General features: G+C 33.3%; 1 protein-coding gene across 4 annotated transcripts; it reads left to right on the top strand.

Annotated features, from left to right (window-relative positions):
- Nucleotides 1-3,597: 3,597 nt before the first annotated feature.
- On the top strand, nucleotides 3,598-11,099 carry ISPD (Nucleotide-diphospho-sugar transferases superfamily protein). Of its 4 annotated transcripts, none has more exons than XM_018123948.2 (12): nucleotides 3,600-3,804; nucleotides 3,911-3,984; nucleotides 4,070-4,159; nucleotides 4,923-4,978; nucleotides 5,566-5,645; nucleotides 5,910-5,992; nucleotides 7,279-7,356; nucleotides 7,999-8,067; nucleotides 8,944-9,012; nucleotides 9,122-9,168; nucleotides 10,265-10,355; nucleotides 10,489-11,099. In XM_018123948.2, the coding sequence occupies exons 1-12, from the start codon at nucleotides 3,669-3,671 to the stop codon at nucleotides 10,558-10,560; spliced, it is 945 nt and encodes a 314-aa protein (XP_017979437.2). In that variant the 5' UTR covers nucleotides 3,600-3,668; the 3' UTR covers nucleotides 10,561-11,099. The 4 variants fall into 4 exon arrangements, with proteins under 4 accessions (XP_088663827.1, XP_088663826.1, XP_017979437.2 ...); XM_007023730.3 differs by having other exon boundaries at nucleotides 3,601-3,804; nucleotides 4,088-4,159; XM_088807701.1 differs by lacking the exon at nucleotides 10,489-11,099 and having other exon boundaries at nucleotides 3,598-3,804; nucleotides 10,270-10,342.
- Nucleotides 11,100-14,084: the final 2,985 nt, after the last annotated feature.

Raw genomic sequence — 14,084 nt, 5'->3', positions numbered from 1 at the left:
ATGTATTGTTAGATACTGCTCATGATCTATAAATATAAATATAAATTCTTACTTGAATTAATTTCTATTTGTTGCTAACATGTTGGGAACCTAATGGGTTACATACATTAGGTGAATTGTCGAAATTAATTTGAGTTTAATTGGATATGATCTGATTGATTTTATATAAGCTTGATCCACTTAAGTATTGGGCTAAATCAAATATGATTTGATGGAGTATTAAATAAAGGTCTAATTAACTCAAGACATTTTATAATCCTTGTTGAATATAAAGTAGGTCAATTCACTTTATTAAAGAATCCCTTAGCCGCATCTTGAATATATAGAAGAGTTTTATTTTTATTTTCTCATGTGTTAAGATAGGATCATAGTAAAAAAAAAAAAAGAGAAACACAAAGAAAGCTCAAAGTTGAGAGTTTGTTAGCACAAACTTTGGCTTAGGGATTCATACACTCTTAGTGAAGAGATTTCGACAAATCACTATGTGGATCACCATTAAAGGCAGGACAACTATGCTGCTATGGCTTGATGAGTCTTAGTTGGTGTACAAGAGTTAAAACAAAAAGCCAAGGAAGACTTCACCAAAGAAAGTAGACTTTCAAGTATTTCAAAATTTCTCTTGTTGTTTTTTTAGATTAGTTTTAATTAAAATAATCCATGGCTTAGGAGATTAAAATTTTAATAATATTTCGCTACGTATAAGTTATGTTAACATGAATTAAATCCCCAACACCAATTGCATAATTGATGTCACTCTAACTCGAAATTATTTATTTAAATATTTAACCCCGAGTTGGAAATATACCCAACTCGCTAACCAATCTTTTTTTCCCCTTTTTTTAAATTGTTATCTCTTTTTAATTTTCTTCATTGTAGAAAATGTTAATTCTTACAGATAAAATCTATCACGTAAAATCATATTTTCTAAAACTATTTAACAACATATGCGTAGTGTGTTAACATTTCTTGCTTATGTAAAGTAATCTGGTTTGTTCTTTTTAACAGTGCAAATTGGGCAGTGGGCATCGAGATAAAATCCACCAGTTTGTGACAATAACTGGAGTGAGGTGACCCCATATTCATTTGTTATTTCACTGTTAAAACTTGGGTACAATTTTCAAAATTATTGTGTTTGAAGATAGGTTGAAAGAAAAGTTCATGAGCAATGTTTAAAATAAATGTATTATAGACATTTAAAAAACAAAGTGGATAGTGGAAGAATTGATTAATTGCCTACAACAATGAAAATTATGACTAGAAAACTTAAAAATAGGACATTAACTATTATGGTTGTATAATTTCCAAGTGAGCCCTCATAATCAGCTTTGGCATGCCTTTTGATGGATGTATAGGCCGTTGCCAGTGATGAATTCCAACTTTTATTTTTTTCCAAAATCAAATTAATGAAAACTTGGCTTGAGCCCATTTGTTTGTCTTTTGGAGACCCATTGCCACTGCGTCACACTGCTTCTTCCTTTATCTTCTGGCATTATGAGCTGACAGACGAAGAGTTGGAGTTTCCTTAAAATGTTGAGAATACATTTTCTTAATTCATATATATATTTTAGTTGCCACAAATAGTGTTAATGTGAAAACAATGACAAACACTGCTAAGGTCATCATTGGAACGAACTTAAACAACTACAGATTGCAAAGGTAAAGAGATAACCAGGAAGGATTGCTAAGAAGAAGGAACTACCTTGTTACTGGTTGTGATTGTCATAGGGCTAATAGAGCCGCTATCAGCCATAGCACCATGGTGTGATGTGTTGTCAGAAAGTCATAGGTTTCCAATTTAGGTTACAAGGTAGTGACTAAATTTGTATCGATGAGATTAATAGCCATGGTGACATATTACTAGGAGATAGAAGCCATCACCATGAGTTGAGTCTTGCATAAAGAATTTGGATGTGCCATGACCAAAAAAATTGATATTCGTCAAGGACTTGGATTGCCTTTTAGGGTAATTTGTGGAAATACACTTCTTGAGTACATAGTGATTTCTTTGGTGGTAAGCTTTAGTCATTTAAATCTTAATGGAGCATACTAGGGAACCAGGCTCAATAGTGAAGTGATCGAGTAGGATTTGCTGCTTGCAATAAGCTTGGTAGTCATTACAATTGGGCCTTGTGGCATTGGATCCTGTCACAATATTGACCCCAACAACTAGAATCAATGAATCCCAAGTTGGACACCAAATTATTACCTACTGTCGTTCTCACCTTACATAACCAATAATTGTTGAGTAGTTTTATAATCTAATTTATATTGAACAAGTATGTTGAGTAACTTAGCTATAGGGATAAAAGCAAGACATTTAGATAAATTAACTTGATTGCTTATTAATATTTATTAATTTAAATTAAAAGCCCTAATTCGTAGCATAAAAATGTGAAATTATTTTCCCAAACACTTGTCAACTGTTAATAACCTTATACAATACTTTTAGTAGTAACTTTTTAAAAATAATCAATAATTTAATATTATTAAAATATTAAAATATTAAAATATTAAAATATAATATATAAAAAGTCCTTCAATTATTTAGGAAAATTCAAATTAGCTCTTATATTTTTGTTGCATTCAGTTAAGCCTTTATACTTTTATTTTGAACTAAATAAACCCTTATAATTTTATTTTAAGTCAAATAAACTTTTATGACTAATTATTGACTTAATCAAAATGTTATTTGTTATTCTATATTACGTGGTGCTAACATATCATAATTGATTATGACGTGACATGTTAATTTTGCATAATAACATAATAATGTGATATTTTATACTGTTCAAATTAACGCTATGTCAACACCATGAGAATATAAAATGATAAGTGACATTTTGATTGATGATAATTAGTCTATCATTAGTCATAAGAACTTATTTAACTCAAAATAAAAATATCAGAGCCTGATTGAATACAATAAAAGAATAAAGACTTACTTGAATTTTTTTAAATAGCTTAGAAACTTATTTAAGGATTATACTGAATATTAAACATACCACATTTTGAGTAACATCTATCTAAAAAAAAGTGACTCAAATTGTATATTTAATTTTCAGAATTTCATTTATTATATAGTAATATTGCACACATTTGTCAATAAACCTTTTATAAATATTTGAAATCTAATACTATTGGAATATTAAATACATACTTACAGAAATAGAAAAATTACTTTTATATCATAAACTTATCATATTAACTCCAATTTATAATATATATAAAAGGAAGACTTAAAGGGGCTTTCTCATTTAGCCACGTGAGGGACATAGAAAAAAAAAAGAGATAAAAAGAGAGAAAAAAATAGATAAAAATAGAGTCGTATGTAATGTATAGGTCATAATCTAATTTATAATATATATAAAAAAAAATTCAAAAGAGCTTTCTCATTTAGTCAACATAGGAGAAAAGAAAAAAATAGAGAGGTAAAAAGAGAAATAAAAAAACAAATAAAAAGTGTTTCGCGTGCAACTCACAGGCCATAGACTAGTTTACATAATCAGAAAACCCATGACCTGGCCATGGTTGAGCCGGTTCTTGTTGGTGGTCCCATTGTTTTTACACGTGCCCGCATTTAACTCAAATGGTGGATGGCATTAGTTACGACTCTTGCTAGAAACTTAATCCAGGTAACCGAGGCCGCTGCAGAGATAGAGTGGGGAGAGATGGGGCTTCTTCACCTTAACCACTCTCTCACTCTCACTTGCTCCACTTCCAGTCTGCTTGTTCCATCCAAACCCCATGTTGCCGCCAAGTCTTCTCCATTCTTTTCGCACATACACATTAACTTCCCTTCACCAGGTAAGTAGAAACCATTTGTTGTCCTCTTTGTTTGCAATTAATCTTTATTGTTTCGTAAGTGGGAGTATAATTTTTGTTCACTTCATTGGGTGTTTCTCTTTTTCAGGGCGAAACGTAGAATTGAGAAGAAGGGCCAGGATTGGTTCTTGCAGGATTAAGTGTTCAGCGGAAGTTGATAATGTAAGAAGCATTGATTCCCATATATGTATGTATGCGTGTATTCAACTGCAATACCGTTTTCGCTTTAATTGGTTGAAATGAATAGTTGTTGGTTTGTACCCAGGGCTCTGCAAAGGTGAAGGAAAGAAGCGTTTCGGTCATTCTTTTGGCAGGAGGCAAAGGCAAAAGAATGGGTGTGAGTATCAATTCTTATCTTTTTCTTCTTTTCTCTCAATTCTATATGCTATTATTATTTTAATGCACCATCAGGATCTTACTTTGTGTTTAAATGCCCAGTAAATTGTAAAGCCCCATGCAATTTTTTGATCCTCACGGCTTTCCTTTAAACCAATTCTTTTAATTATCCAACAGTATTGTTCTTAAGTACAATCTTGTTAAATCATATATCTGGGAGAGTTATGGTTTTATACTTTTATTGAAAATTATGCGGGCCTTCTTTCATCATCTTCAGTACTGGGCATTGCTTCTTTATTTGTTGTAATTCTTACAAAATCATATCATAGCTACGAATGAGTATTTGCCCATCTGGGCGGGTTGAGACTCAGCTTTTGCAGTTTCCTTTATGTTACCTAACAAAATAATGGTCATCTTGTATACATGTACCAAGTACATAATCTTACATTTTTATCTAACATAATATTAGTCAATTTCAATGCACTGTTTATTTCAAGAAGCATCATTATTGGTACACATGTATATTGAAGTTACTAGTTATTGTTATTTCTGGATGGCTTGGATTTTGTAGAAGTGAGGGGCTCATTTCTGTTTGTGCTAATTAAATTTTTTATCTTTAAATCTTTGAATGTAATTATCAATTCTATGTCCTAGCTTGCAAATGTGCTCATGCATATTTATCCAAATAAACTTATGCATTCTTTGTTATCGATGCTTCTTTATTTATTTTCTAGATGATAGCTTTCCTGTGTTTGTGCAAATAGGCAAGCATGCCAAAGCAATATCTACCACTTTTAGGACAACCAATTGCATTGTATAGGTAAACAAGAACAACTTCTATCAACTTCATCATTTTACTTCCCTATTCATTGCAGCTTTGAATTATTCTAATGGACTTGTGGAACCTAATATTTGGCAACTGTGAGAGTAAAGTAACCATTTTATCTGCAGGGGTAGTTATGTTTGGAAAATGTATACAATGATTTATTAAGGCACCATGTGGTGGTTATTTTTGCTACATGCCTTTCACTTTTGAAAGCAAAAAAACGAAAAGCACATTTGGGCACAAAAGAAAACAATGTTTTTGAAGGATTATAAATGAAATATTTACTATTTTTTAGATAACAAAATGAATGACTTTACTCCTATGGGCAAATTATTATAATTGAGATTGCATTTCAACTATTTCTCAGCTTTAATCAATTATAATTTTGCTTTGTACTTTGGCTTTTACTTCATAAGAACTTTCCAAGAAGCAAAAAGCAAGTAGGATAAGTAACAACCAAAATGGAGCCTTACACTTTTGTGGTTATTCGGATATAACAATCTGCTGTAAATGTTATTTTCTGTCTGTTCATTATGACAGTAACTATTTTTCCTAAGATATTTATATGCTTTATTTGGCAGTTTATATACTTTCTCACGCATGATTGAAGTGAAAGAAATTGTTGTGGTTTGTGATCCATCATACAATGACATTTTTGAAGGTCACTCTCTCTCTCTCGCTCACGCACACACATTCACACACACAGATATGACTGCACACAAGTGTGCACATATGCAAGCATGTACACACACATTGTATCAGTTGGCTGTGTTTGTGCACACACTCGCACAAGTGAAATGGATATGTATGTTTTGTGCTTTTCATCTCTTGGGAAATGTTGCATTGTGTTTGGTTGTTTCCTAGTTCTTTTGATTCTATTGCTTCAGAGAGATATTCCTGATAATATGACCATTTTTTATTCCAGAAACCAAAGACAAAATTAACGTAGACCTTAAATTCACACTTCCTGGGAAGGAGAGACAGGATTCTGTTTACAGTGGACTTCAGGTACCTGCAAAATGCTTTGAAACTAAGAAGAGAATGCTGTTTCATTTCAGTATATGACACTGTCTAGTTGTCTTCACTGCATCCTTTTTTACCTTCATTTTAGATGCTTGTGTAATAATATCTAACTAGTGCTTTGGGAGTGACTTCGCCATTGTAATTTTTGTTTGATAGCTTAAAAAATGTGATAGCATTGAATCATGATTCTTTATTAAGAATAGCTTGCTTGAGATCTTGGAAATTCTACTGAAAAGCAATTTTACTCTTCATGTAACATTTGCCATTCTTATTTTTCTGCATTTCGTTCTAGCATTATGTTTGACCTCATGTCAATAGCTGATGTATGCCTTACAGACTGGGAAATAAGTTACTCTTCGTATAAGATTTTCCATTCTCATTTTTCTGTATTTCTTTGTAGCATCATGTTCAACCTCTTGTCAATGGATGATGTATGCCTTATAGACTGAAAATAAATTTTTTCCATGTGTTATAAAGGGACCAATTATGGTCCACCAGGGCGAGCACCTAAGAATACTGATCTGGATGTAATCCACTTCCAGTAATTTTTTTTGCAGAGGTTTCTTTCACAAAAATTACTCTAATATCAAAATATATAGAAATTTTACAGTCTTGACTACAAGAGAATGCTATCATAATCTTTATACGAAGGTAGAGCTATGTATAGCTATGGCTTTTTTGTCAACATTTCGTACATTTGAATTTAGGTATATTCCTCAAATTACAGTTCCCTCCCGAAATATGTACTTAAAATGCTAGCTCTCCAAAATCTTTTTTGCAGAGGTTTCTTTCACAAAAATTACTCTAATATCTAAATATATAGAAATTTTACAGTCTTGGCTACAAGGGAATGCTATCAGAATCCTTATACAAAGGTAGAGCTACACATAATGGCCTTTTCCTCAACATTTCTTACATTTGAATTTAGTTATATTCCTCAAATCACAGTTCCCTCCCAAAATGTGTCCTTAAAATGCTAGCTCTCCACAATTTAGTACTAATCAATCTCACACTACAGTTTGCCAGTTAAATTCTACCTCTGTCTTTGTCCTGGTATATTTATTTGTATTGATCAATTAACGGATTTTTAACCTATAAGAGGATAATTTGTTTAGGTTTGTGGTCCTATGTATTAAGGCAAAGTGTATCTGGATGCTGGGGTTTTCGTAATTTTGTAATTTGCTTTGATCTTTCCCAAGACAATGCCTTACATTATATGTTAAGGATCTTCATATTTCCTTCTTGACAGTTAAAAGCTACTTTTGTTGCAGGCAGTTGATTCAAACTGTGAGCTTGTTTGCATCCATGATTCTGCAAGACCCTTGGTAACATCTGGAGATGTAGAAAAGGTTTGGACTCGAAAATTTTCTGGTGATATCTAATGCAGTAAAATTAACTTTAGGGAACTCTAACAATAAAGAAAAGGAATTGGATTATAGTCACTGTATCTGTGGGAGGTTGGATCAGTTAAAGCATTGTATATATAGTTTCTTGTGTGTTATAGTGCTTATCATGTGTGGCACAATAATTAGTGAAGCAGGTCTAGACTATCCTGTCCTGGTTATTGATTGGTGCAATACTGCAATTATATCTTGAGGGATTGATTTCTTTATACTAAACTGTTTGGTTATGACAAGCTTTAAGAGCATAAAGATTTCAAGATTCTGATACCATAAGACTTAGTTAAGGTATGATGGACAATTTTAGCCTGTAATTGGTTGAAGCAATTTATCAGAACGATGCTAAATATACATCAACATTCCAATGAATGGTGTTTGTCCTGGCCATTATCATTTTATTGTGAATTTCAAATGATCTCTGTCCCATTTCTTCAAAGAATGCTATATATCTATAGAACAGCTTAGCATTAAGATCTCTCTCTCTTGGGCCCCTTTATTATTTACCATATCTTGAGTATTCTTTCATTCTTTGTCATTTTCTAGAAATAAATTTCAAATAATAAGTGATTAAATTTAATACTGCTTTGTTAGGTTCTTAAAGATGGTTGGCTGGTTGGAGCAGCGGTACTTGGGGTTCCTGTCAAAGCCACAATCAAAGAGGTAGATATTAATATAAAGTCACTTTCTTTAACTATTTGAATTTCATCTGTCTTTATCACACAGTTTTAAGTCTATGTCTTTGCTGGTTGACATGCAGTTGATGTTTTTGTCTCTTTTGTTGCAAGTTATTTCCCTGCTGACTTGGTAAATAAAATTATCATTATCCAGAGGAAACAAACTATCTAATTTAACCACTATTAAAGTAAGGTTTTTGCAACCTTGTAGGATGGATATAGCTTTATATAAATTTTAACATGATATTGCTGAACTGGCATGTATATTACTTATCTTCCTATCAATAATTCTTTGTTTTTCTAGGTATATTCTTATCAAACAAGGAAGTTCTGAGATGGAAATCTAACATGAGGCTGTCAATGGAACTTTTAACATGAACCGATATTTAGCATTTTCCCCTGTTTCACTATCTGTCTGTCTGTTCTGCAAGTTGAGAAATGTTCTTTGCTAAATTAGACTCTGGTTCATCTTTTACCTAAAGATGACTGACTACATTTTGATCCGTTAGGAGGCTGGCTTCGATAAGGAGAGTTGTCGTACAGATTTCATTTACCACTAGTTGTTATAGGTTATTCATGTAACTTTATAACATCAAGAACGGGATTTCTTCTCTCTAAGCCATACTAAATTCAATTGTGTTTTAGCATTGATTAGGACAGAATTTCTAAATGGAAGATGATGCTGTTGGAAGCTTTTTGCACTGATCATTATACTTTATTCTTTGTTTATGTATTCTGTTTCATAAACTACCATTTTAGCATGCTTGCGATACTGTTTATTTCCAGTATATCATCCTATTTTCATGCTTAATTAAAGACTTCAAACAGATTATTAGTCATTATGTTCTCTTCTTCTGCCCAGGCAAATAGTCACTCTTATGTAGTGAGGACTCTAGAGCGAAAAACACTATGGGAAATGCAGACCCCACAGGTTTACTTGTTGAAAGAGATAATATATCACATTACTATCTTTCTGAGAATGCTTTAGTTGAATATACCAAATACATAATTGTGCAACTTGCTTCAAATTTATCATACAGGTGATTAAGCCAGAGTTGCTGAGAAAAGGTTTCGAGCTTGTGAATAGGTACTTGATGATTCACAATTTACTGTTCAAACTGCTTGACTTTCTTCTTTTTGAAAAATATGTCCTGGGAAACATCTAGCTTAGTATTTTGCATTTCTGCTATTGACAGACATTAATATTAAATATCCTTGTCATTCAAGTGTATAAATTGTAGTTTCATTATATATTATGTCTATTTGGATGTGAAATCAATATATTTTTGCATTTCATATTTTCCTAGATTGCCATTAATCCATTAAGTGTTTGGATATGCATCTAAAAATAAGGAAATGAAAGTGTGCTCATGAATGAATTTCTATGTATGTCCATTTTCCTGAGACGCTTTTTTTTCCTTTTTCTACTCATCGGTGTTAATGCTGTTTTGGCAACAAAATATTTTTGGGTTGTTAAATAAAAGCCCATGATTGAGATATAATTTTGGCTCAATTTCATTGATGATTCAAGACCCATGTAGGTCCAATCATGCGAGAATGGGTTTGGGCTATTAAAAAATTGAGCCCAAAAATAATTTCTCAAGCCTATTCAAAATTGGCTGAAATAAATGTACAACTATTGACCTTTGAGTACCTCCATTTTCTCTTCAGACATCCAGGTTAGAGGGAAAAGAAGAAGAACTCACGCTATCAACTACCTTGACCTATTGGTTAATCCCAATTTAATGTCACAAAACTTCTAACTTGTCTACCTCTCTCTCAGTAAAGGGAGAGAGAGAGAGAGAGAGAGAGACTGCTGACTTTTGCATAAACCTTCGGAAGAGATGTTTCATCTACATGTAGCTGTATAGACTTTTAACTCAGTACTGCAACTAGAGATAGGGTTTTGTTCACATGGGTTTGGAAGATCTTATTTAAAGAGTTGCATTTGTTTTTTAAAAATCTTTGAATACAACTCTGCTCCTTCAACTAAACTGAGCTTTTGTTTTATAAGGGCCGTACTCCATTCTTTTTTGCAGGCAGTGAACCTTCCTTGTGTCAAAATTATTATATGCAAAAGAAAAAAGAAAAAAAAACCTTGCATTTAGCTCTTCAGTTTGTTAATCTTCATTAATTATAACCTAAACATGGAACGGATTCTGAGCATCTATAGTTCCCTGCAGAGAAGGTCTTGAAGTGACGGATGATGTGTCAATAGTGGAGCACCTTAAGCATCCTGTGTATATAACCGAGGGATCTTATACCAACATCAAGGTATTGTTATGCTGTATTCTATGGAAATGACCCTTTATTTGCCACATGTTTATTTTGTTGTTTCAAAAGTGGGAGAATGTAACCCTATTTTATCTGCTTTAAGGAGTGATGCACTGCGTTCTTCTATTTGCAGGTCACAACTCCTGATGACTTGTTACTTGCGGAGAGAATTCTGAATATGACCTCTAGTGAACTTCCTAAATAATGCCGTTGAACACTTCCTTAGGTTTCTCCCTGCCGGTGTTTGTGCTACAACATAATTTGGGTGCATGTCAAAATTGTGAACGGCCGTCCCAAACCCCAAAAATTTTTACATATAGGGGCAAAAGCAGCAAGACCTCCAAAAAGAGCTGGAGAAATGAACTGCAGTACTCCCCTTCACATGATTTTCTAATGTTACGAACATGAGAAACTTCTTGATGTTCAACATAACAAAAGCCGGTACTTCTATTCCAGAAGCATTTTAATTTGTTCCTTGTTGCTGGGTTGCTGTGAATAGGAGGATTGTATTGCTTCGTAAAGTGATGTGGTGAGGATAGAACTGTTGGTTGCAGAGACTGAGCATATTGAGTAGTAGATGAGGGCCAGAGTTTCTCTGGCTAGTAGGTTTAGTCTTGGCTCGGAAAGGAAAAAAATAGAAAAAATGGCATAGGGAACAAAACAGTCAATTTTTGCAGAAAACTGTCCAGCTGCATTTACAGATAATGTGATTATGGGGTCTGAAAGAGTTGACGGTTTGATCAACAGATTATAAGGTAAAGAGGTGGGTTAGTGGCTTTTCAAGATATAGTCGGGTTTTTGGAAGAATTCACTCAGCAAACTTAACCCTTGTATTGTGATTGTGAATTTGGATTAGACGTAGCTCCTTAAATCCCAATTAGGTTCGAAATGCGCTGACCTAAAACGTTAACGAGTCTAAATGAAAAGTGACTTGAACCTAATTGATCTAAACCAGCTCTCCAAATTTGATCTCACTCAGAAAGAATTTGAAATAACACAACCTTGAACTTAAAGCTAAAGATATATGGCATTAATCGATTAATTTTTACATAATATTTAAAAAAGTTTATAAATTATTTTAAAAAATTTAAATAAATTTTTACTTTTTTATCGAGTTTAATTAAATCTTTATACTATTATTTAAAATCAAAAAAGCTTTTATGATTAATTATAACTAATCATTATTAATCAAAATGTCACTAGTCATTCAATGTCACATAGCATTAGCATTGTATGTTGATATATTGTAATAGATGATAATATGACATGATGATATGATCATATAGTATTTTTTACTTTCTACATTAGTGTCACATCAGTATCATGTCATTGTCACGTAGACATAAAATGATAAGTGACATTTTGACTAATAACAATTAATCAACCGTTAATGATAAAGATTTATTTAACCCAAATTAAAAGCAAAAAAGTTTGATTGAATGTAATAGAAAAATAAAACCTTATTTGAATTTTTTTTAAAAGTTCAAAGGTTTTTTTTAGTTATATTATATATATTTTATTTTCCTTTGATGTGATATCTCTTCATTTTCGGAGAATTGACCATATTAAAACCTAAAGACAAGATTGATCTTTGAAGCAACCACATCTCTAGACATGGTAATTAGGTGGTCTCAGATTGGGTTTATGTTAGGTCATTCGAATTTGATACTTAGGGTTTTGAGATTCAGATCATTTTAGGTAAGTATTTTGAATTGTTTGAGTTCAAGTCATTTTAGATTCGAGATAATTTGGATTTGGATTGTTTTAAGTTCAAGTCATTTAGAGTTCAAAACGTCTCAGTTTTGGTTATTTCAAAATTTGGTTGGGTAGGTTTAGATTATTGATTTTTTTTTTCATTAAATCAAGTTGAGTTCGTTTAAACAAGTTGGATGAATTTTTCTGAGTACGAGTTAGTTTTGTCGACTTTAAGCATGTCCTAATTCATATTTAAAAAGAATTACCACCTGCAACACTTTTAATCCTTATATTTATATCAAGAATTTGTAGGAATTTGTTTTGATATACATGTAAAGACTTATATTCATATGCTTTTTGTAGACACAACTATGAGATTCATTGAGGTAATGTGGACAAAGGGTGGTAAGTTGTGTTGGATTGTCACAGTTGGTATCATAGCGGGAGGCGTGGGAAATGCTACTCAACAACAAATGTTATACCATGTGGGCATGGTAGGGGTTATCTCTTTAACTTGTGGGAACCCTGATGTGATCCCAAATTTGGATGTTATGCATGATGGGAATGTTAACACTGGAGATTATGATGTCAAATCCAACCTCACTAAAAATTTTTTCTTTTCTCAATCTTTCCAGTCTTTTATCAATTATCAAGTTATAATTGCAATCTTGGCATAAGCCCAAATATGATTAGATCGACCCATGGAGCAATCAAGACACTTACAACCAATACAACGCTAAAAAAAAAAAAAGGAAAACACTATCAACTTTTACGCTTTCCTTCCCCTCCCTACCTCCTATAACTTGGCTGCTGGCCGGCCCTCAGACCTTCCAAACCTGTCAACCGCTAGTAGCTACTTCACTGCCTAGGCCATCGGCAACCACACACCCCCTAGCAACAGCAAAAACCAATGAGCCGCCAACCTTCCATGGCACTCCGCAAGCCTTTAACCAATTGCCAACCTGTCCCAGATGTCAAAGAAATCGTTCTTGACAATTGTAGCAGGAGAAAAGCCCCCCGGTGATCTTTCCAAGTTGAGATCCAATGATGTACAAAGATCGACCTACTACTGCATTTTTTGAAGATGAAATAGAGATGTTAGCCCAGCTTTTCAAACACTCCCTTGTCGGCAAGTTTTTGAGGATGCTAAAATTATAGGATATTTGTTTGACTTTTAAAGGAATAGGGTTATTGGGTGCATATGAAATCGGGTGGCTTGACTACAAAGACGTTTTCATCCATCTATCGAATGAGCAAGATTTTAACAGGATATGGATCAAGCAATAGTGGTTTCTTGCCAACTAGAAAATGAGAGTCTTCAAGTGGTCACTAGATTTTGCAGAAAAGGAGTCCTCGATGGTTTCAGTTTGGATCTCCTTCCTAAACCTAAAGGCCCATCTATATGAAAAATCAACTTTACTATTGATTGCAAAAATAATTTGTAAGGCCCTGTTTGTTGACAAGGCTACAATGAAGGGATCTCTACCAAGCGTTTCTTGTGTTTGTGTTGAGTACAACTGCAAAAAAACCACCACTTGATCACGTGTGGATTGTGGTTAGAAACAGGAAAACATGTGCTGTTACAACGATTATTCCCAATGTGTAGAGTTCTCCAAAATGCCGAAATACCGCAACCACTATTGCCATGTGGGTCATAGTGAATTTGCTTGTTTGGTGTTGGGAAACAAGACGGGGAAATGGGGCACCAAGAAGCCGAAACCAATATGATCAACAAAGCCTTCAGAGGATCTTTCTAAGGTGTAGATCCAAGAAAATAGTGAAAGGACAATTGAAGAAAGACTCAAAGGGAAGGAAGAGATCTCCAAGGAGGGAAAAGGAAAGGATATGATGTGGGTGGAACCAATGAAATAGAATGTGCAATGGAAAGCGGTGGGGAAGCAAGGTAAAAGTGGAACCAAGAATTCACACGGTGTGGAAATTGTTTTGAAGGATTCAGAAAATGTCCAAGTGATGCATTCTAACAGATTTGAAGTTATCGGATCACTAGAGGATGGAGGACAACTTCAAACTGTG

This window comes from Theobroma cacao, chromosome 6 (genome assembly GCF_053813885.1).
Source record: "Theobroma cacao isolate CCN51 chromosome 6, ASM5381388v1, whole genome shotgun sequence".
NCBI lineage: Eukaryota > Viridiplantae > Streptophyta > Magnoliopsida > Malvales > Malvaceae > Theobroma > Theobroma cacao.
The sequence above is the reverse complement of the archived record's forward strand: the minus strand, read 5'-3'. Positions and strand labels throughout refer to the sequence as shown.

Bases quoted from the DNA above. Each gene is read 5' to 3' on its own strand.
- ISPD (XM_018123948.2), top strand. From the start codon at position 3,669: ATGGGGCTTCTTCACCTTAACCACTCTCTCACTCTCACTTGCTCCACT. The intron at 4,979-5,565 runs GTAAACAAGAAC...TTTATTTGGCAG, and splicing joins CAACCAATTGCATTGTATAG to TTTATATACTTTCTCACGCA. The intron at 9,169-10,264 runs GTACTTGATGAT...AGTTCCCTGCAG, and splicing joins GGTTTCGAGCTTGTGAATAG to AGAAGGTCTTGAAGTGACGG.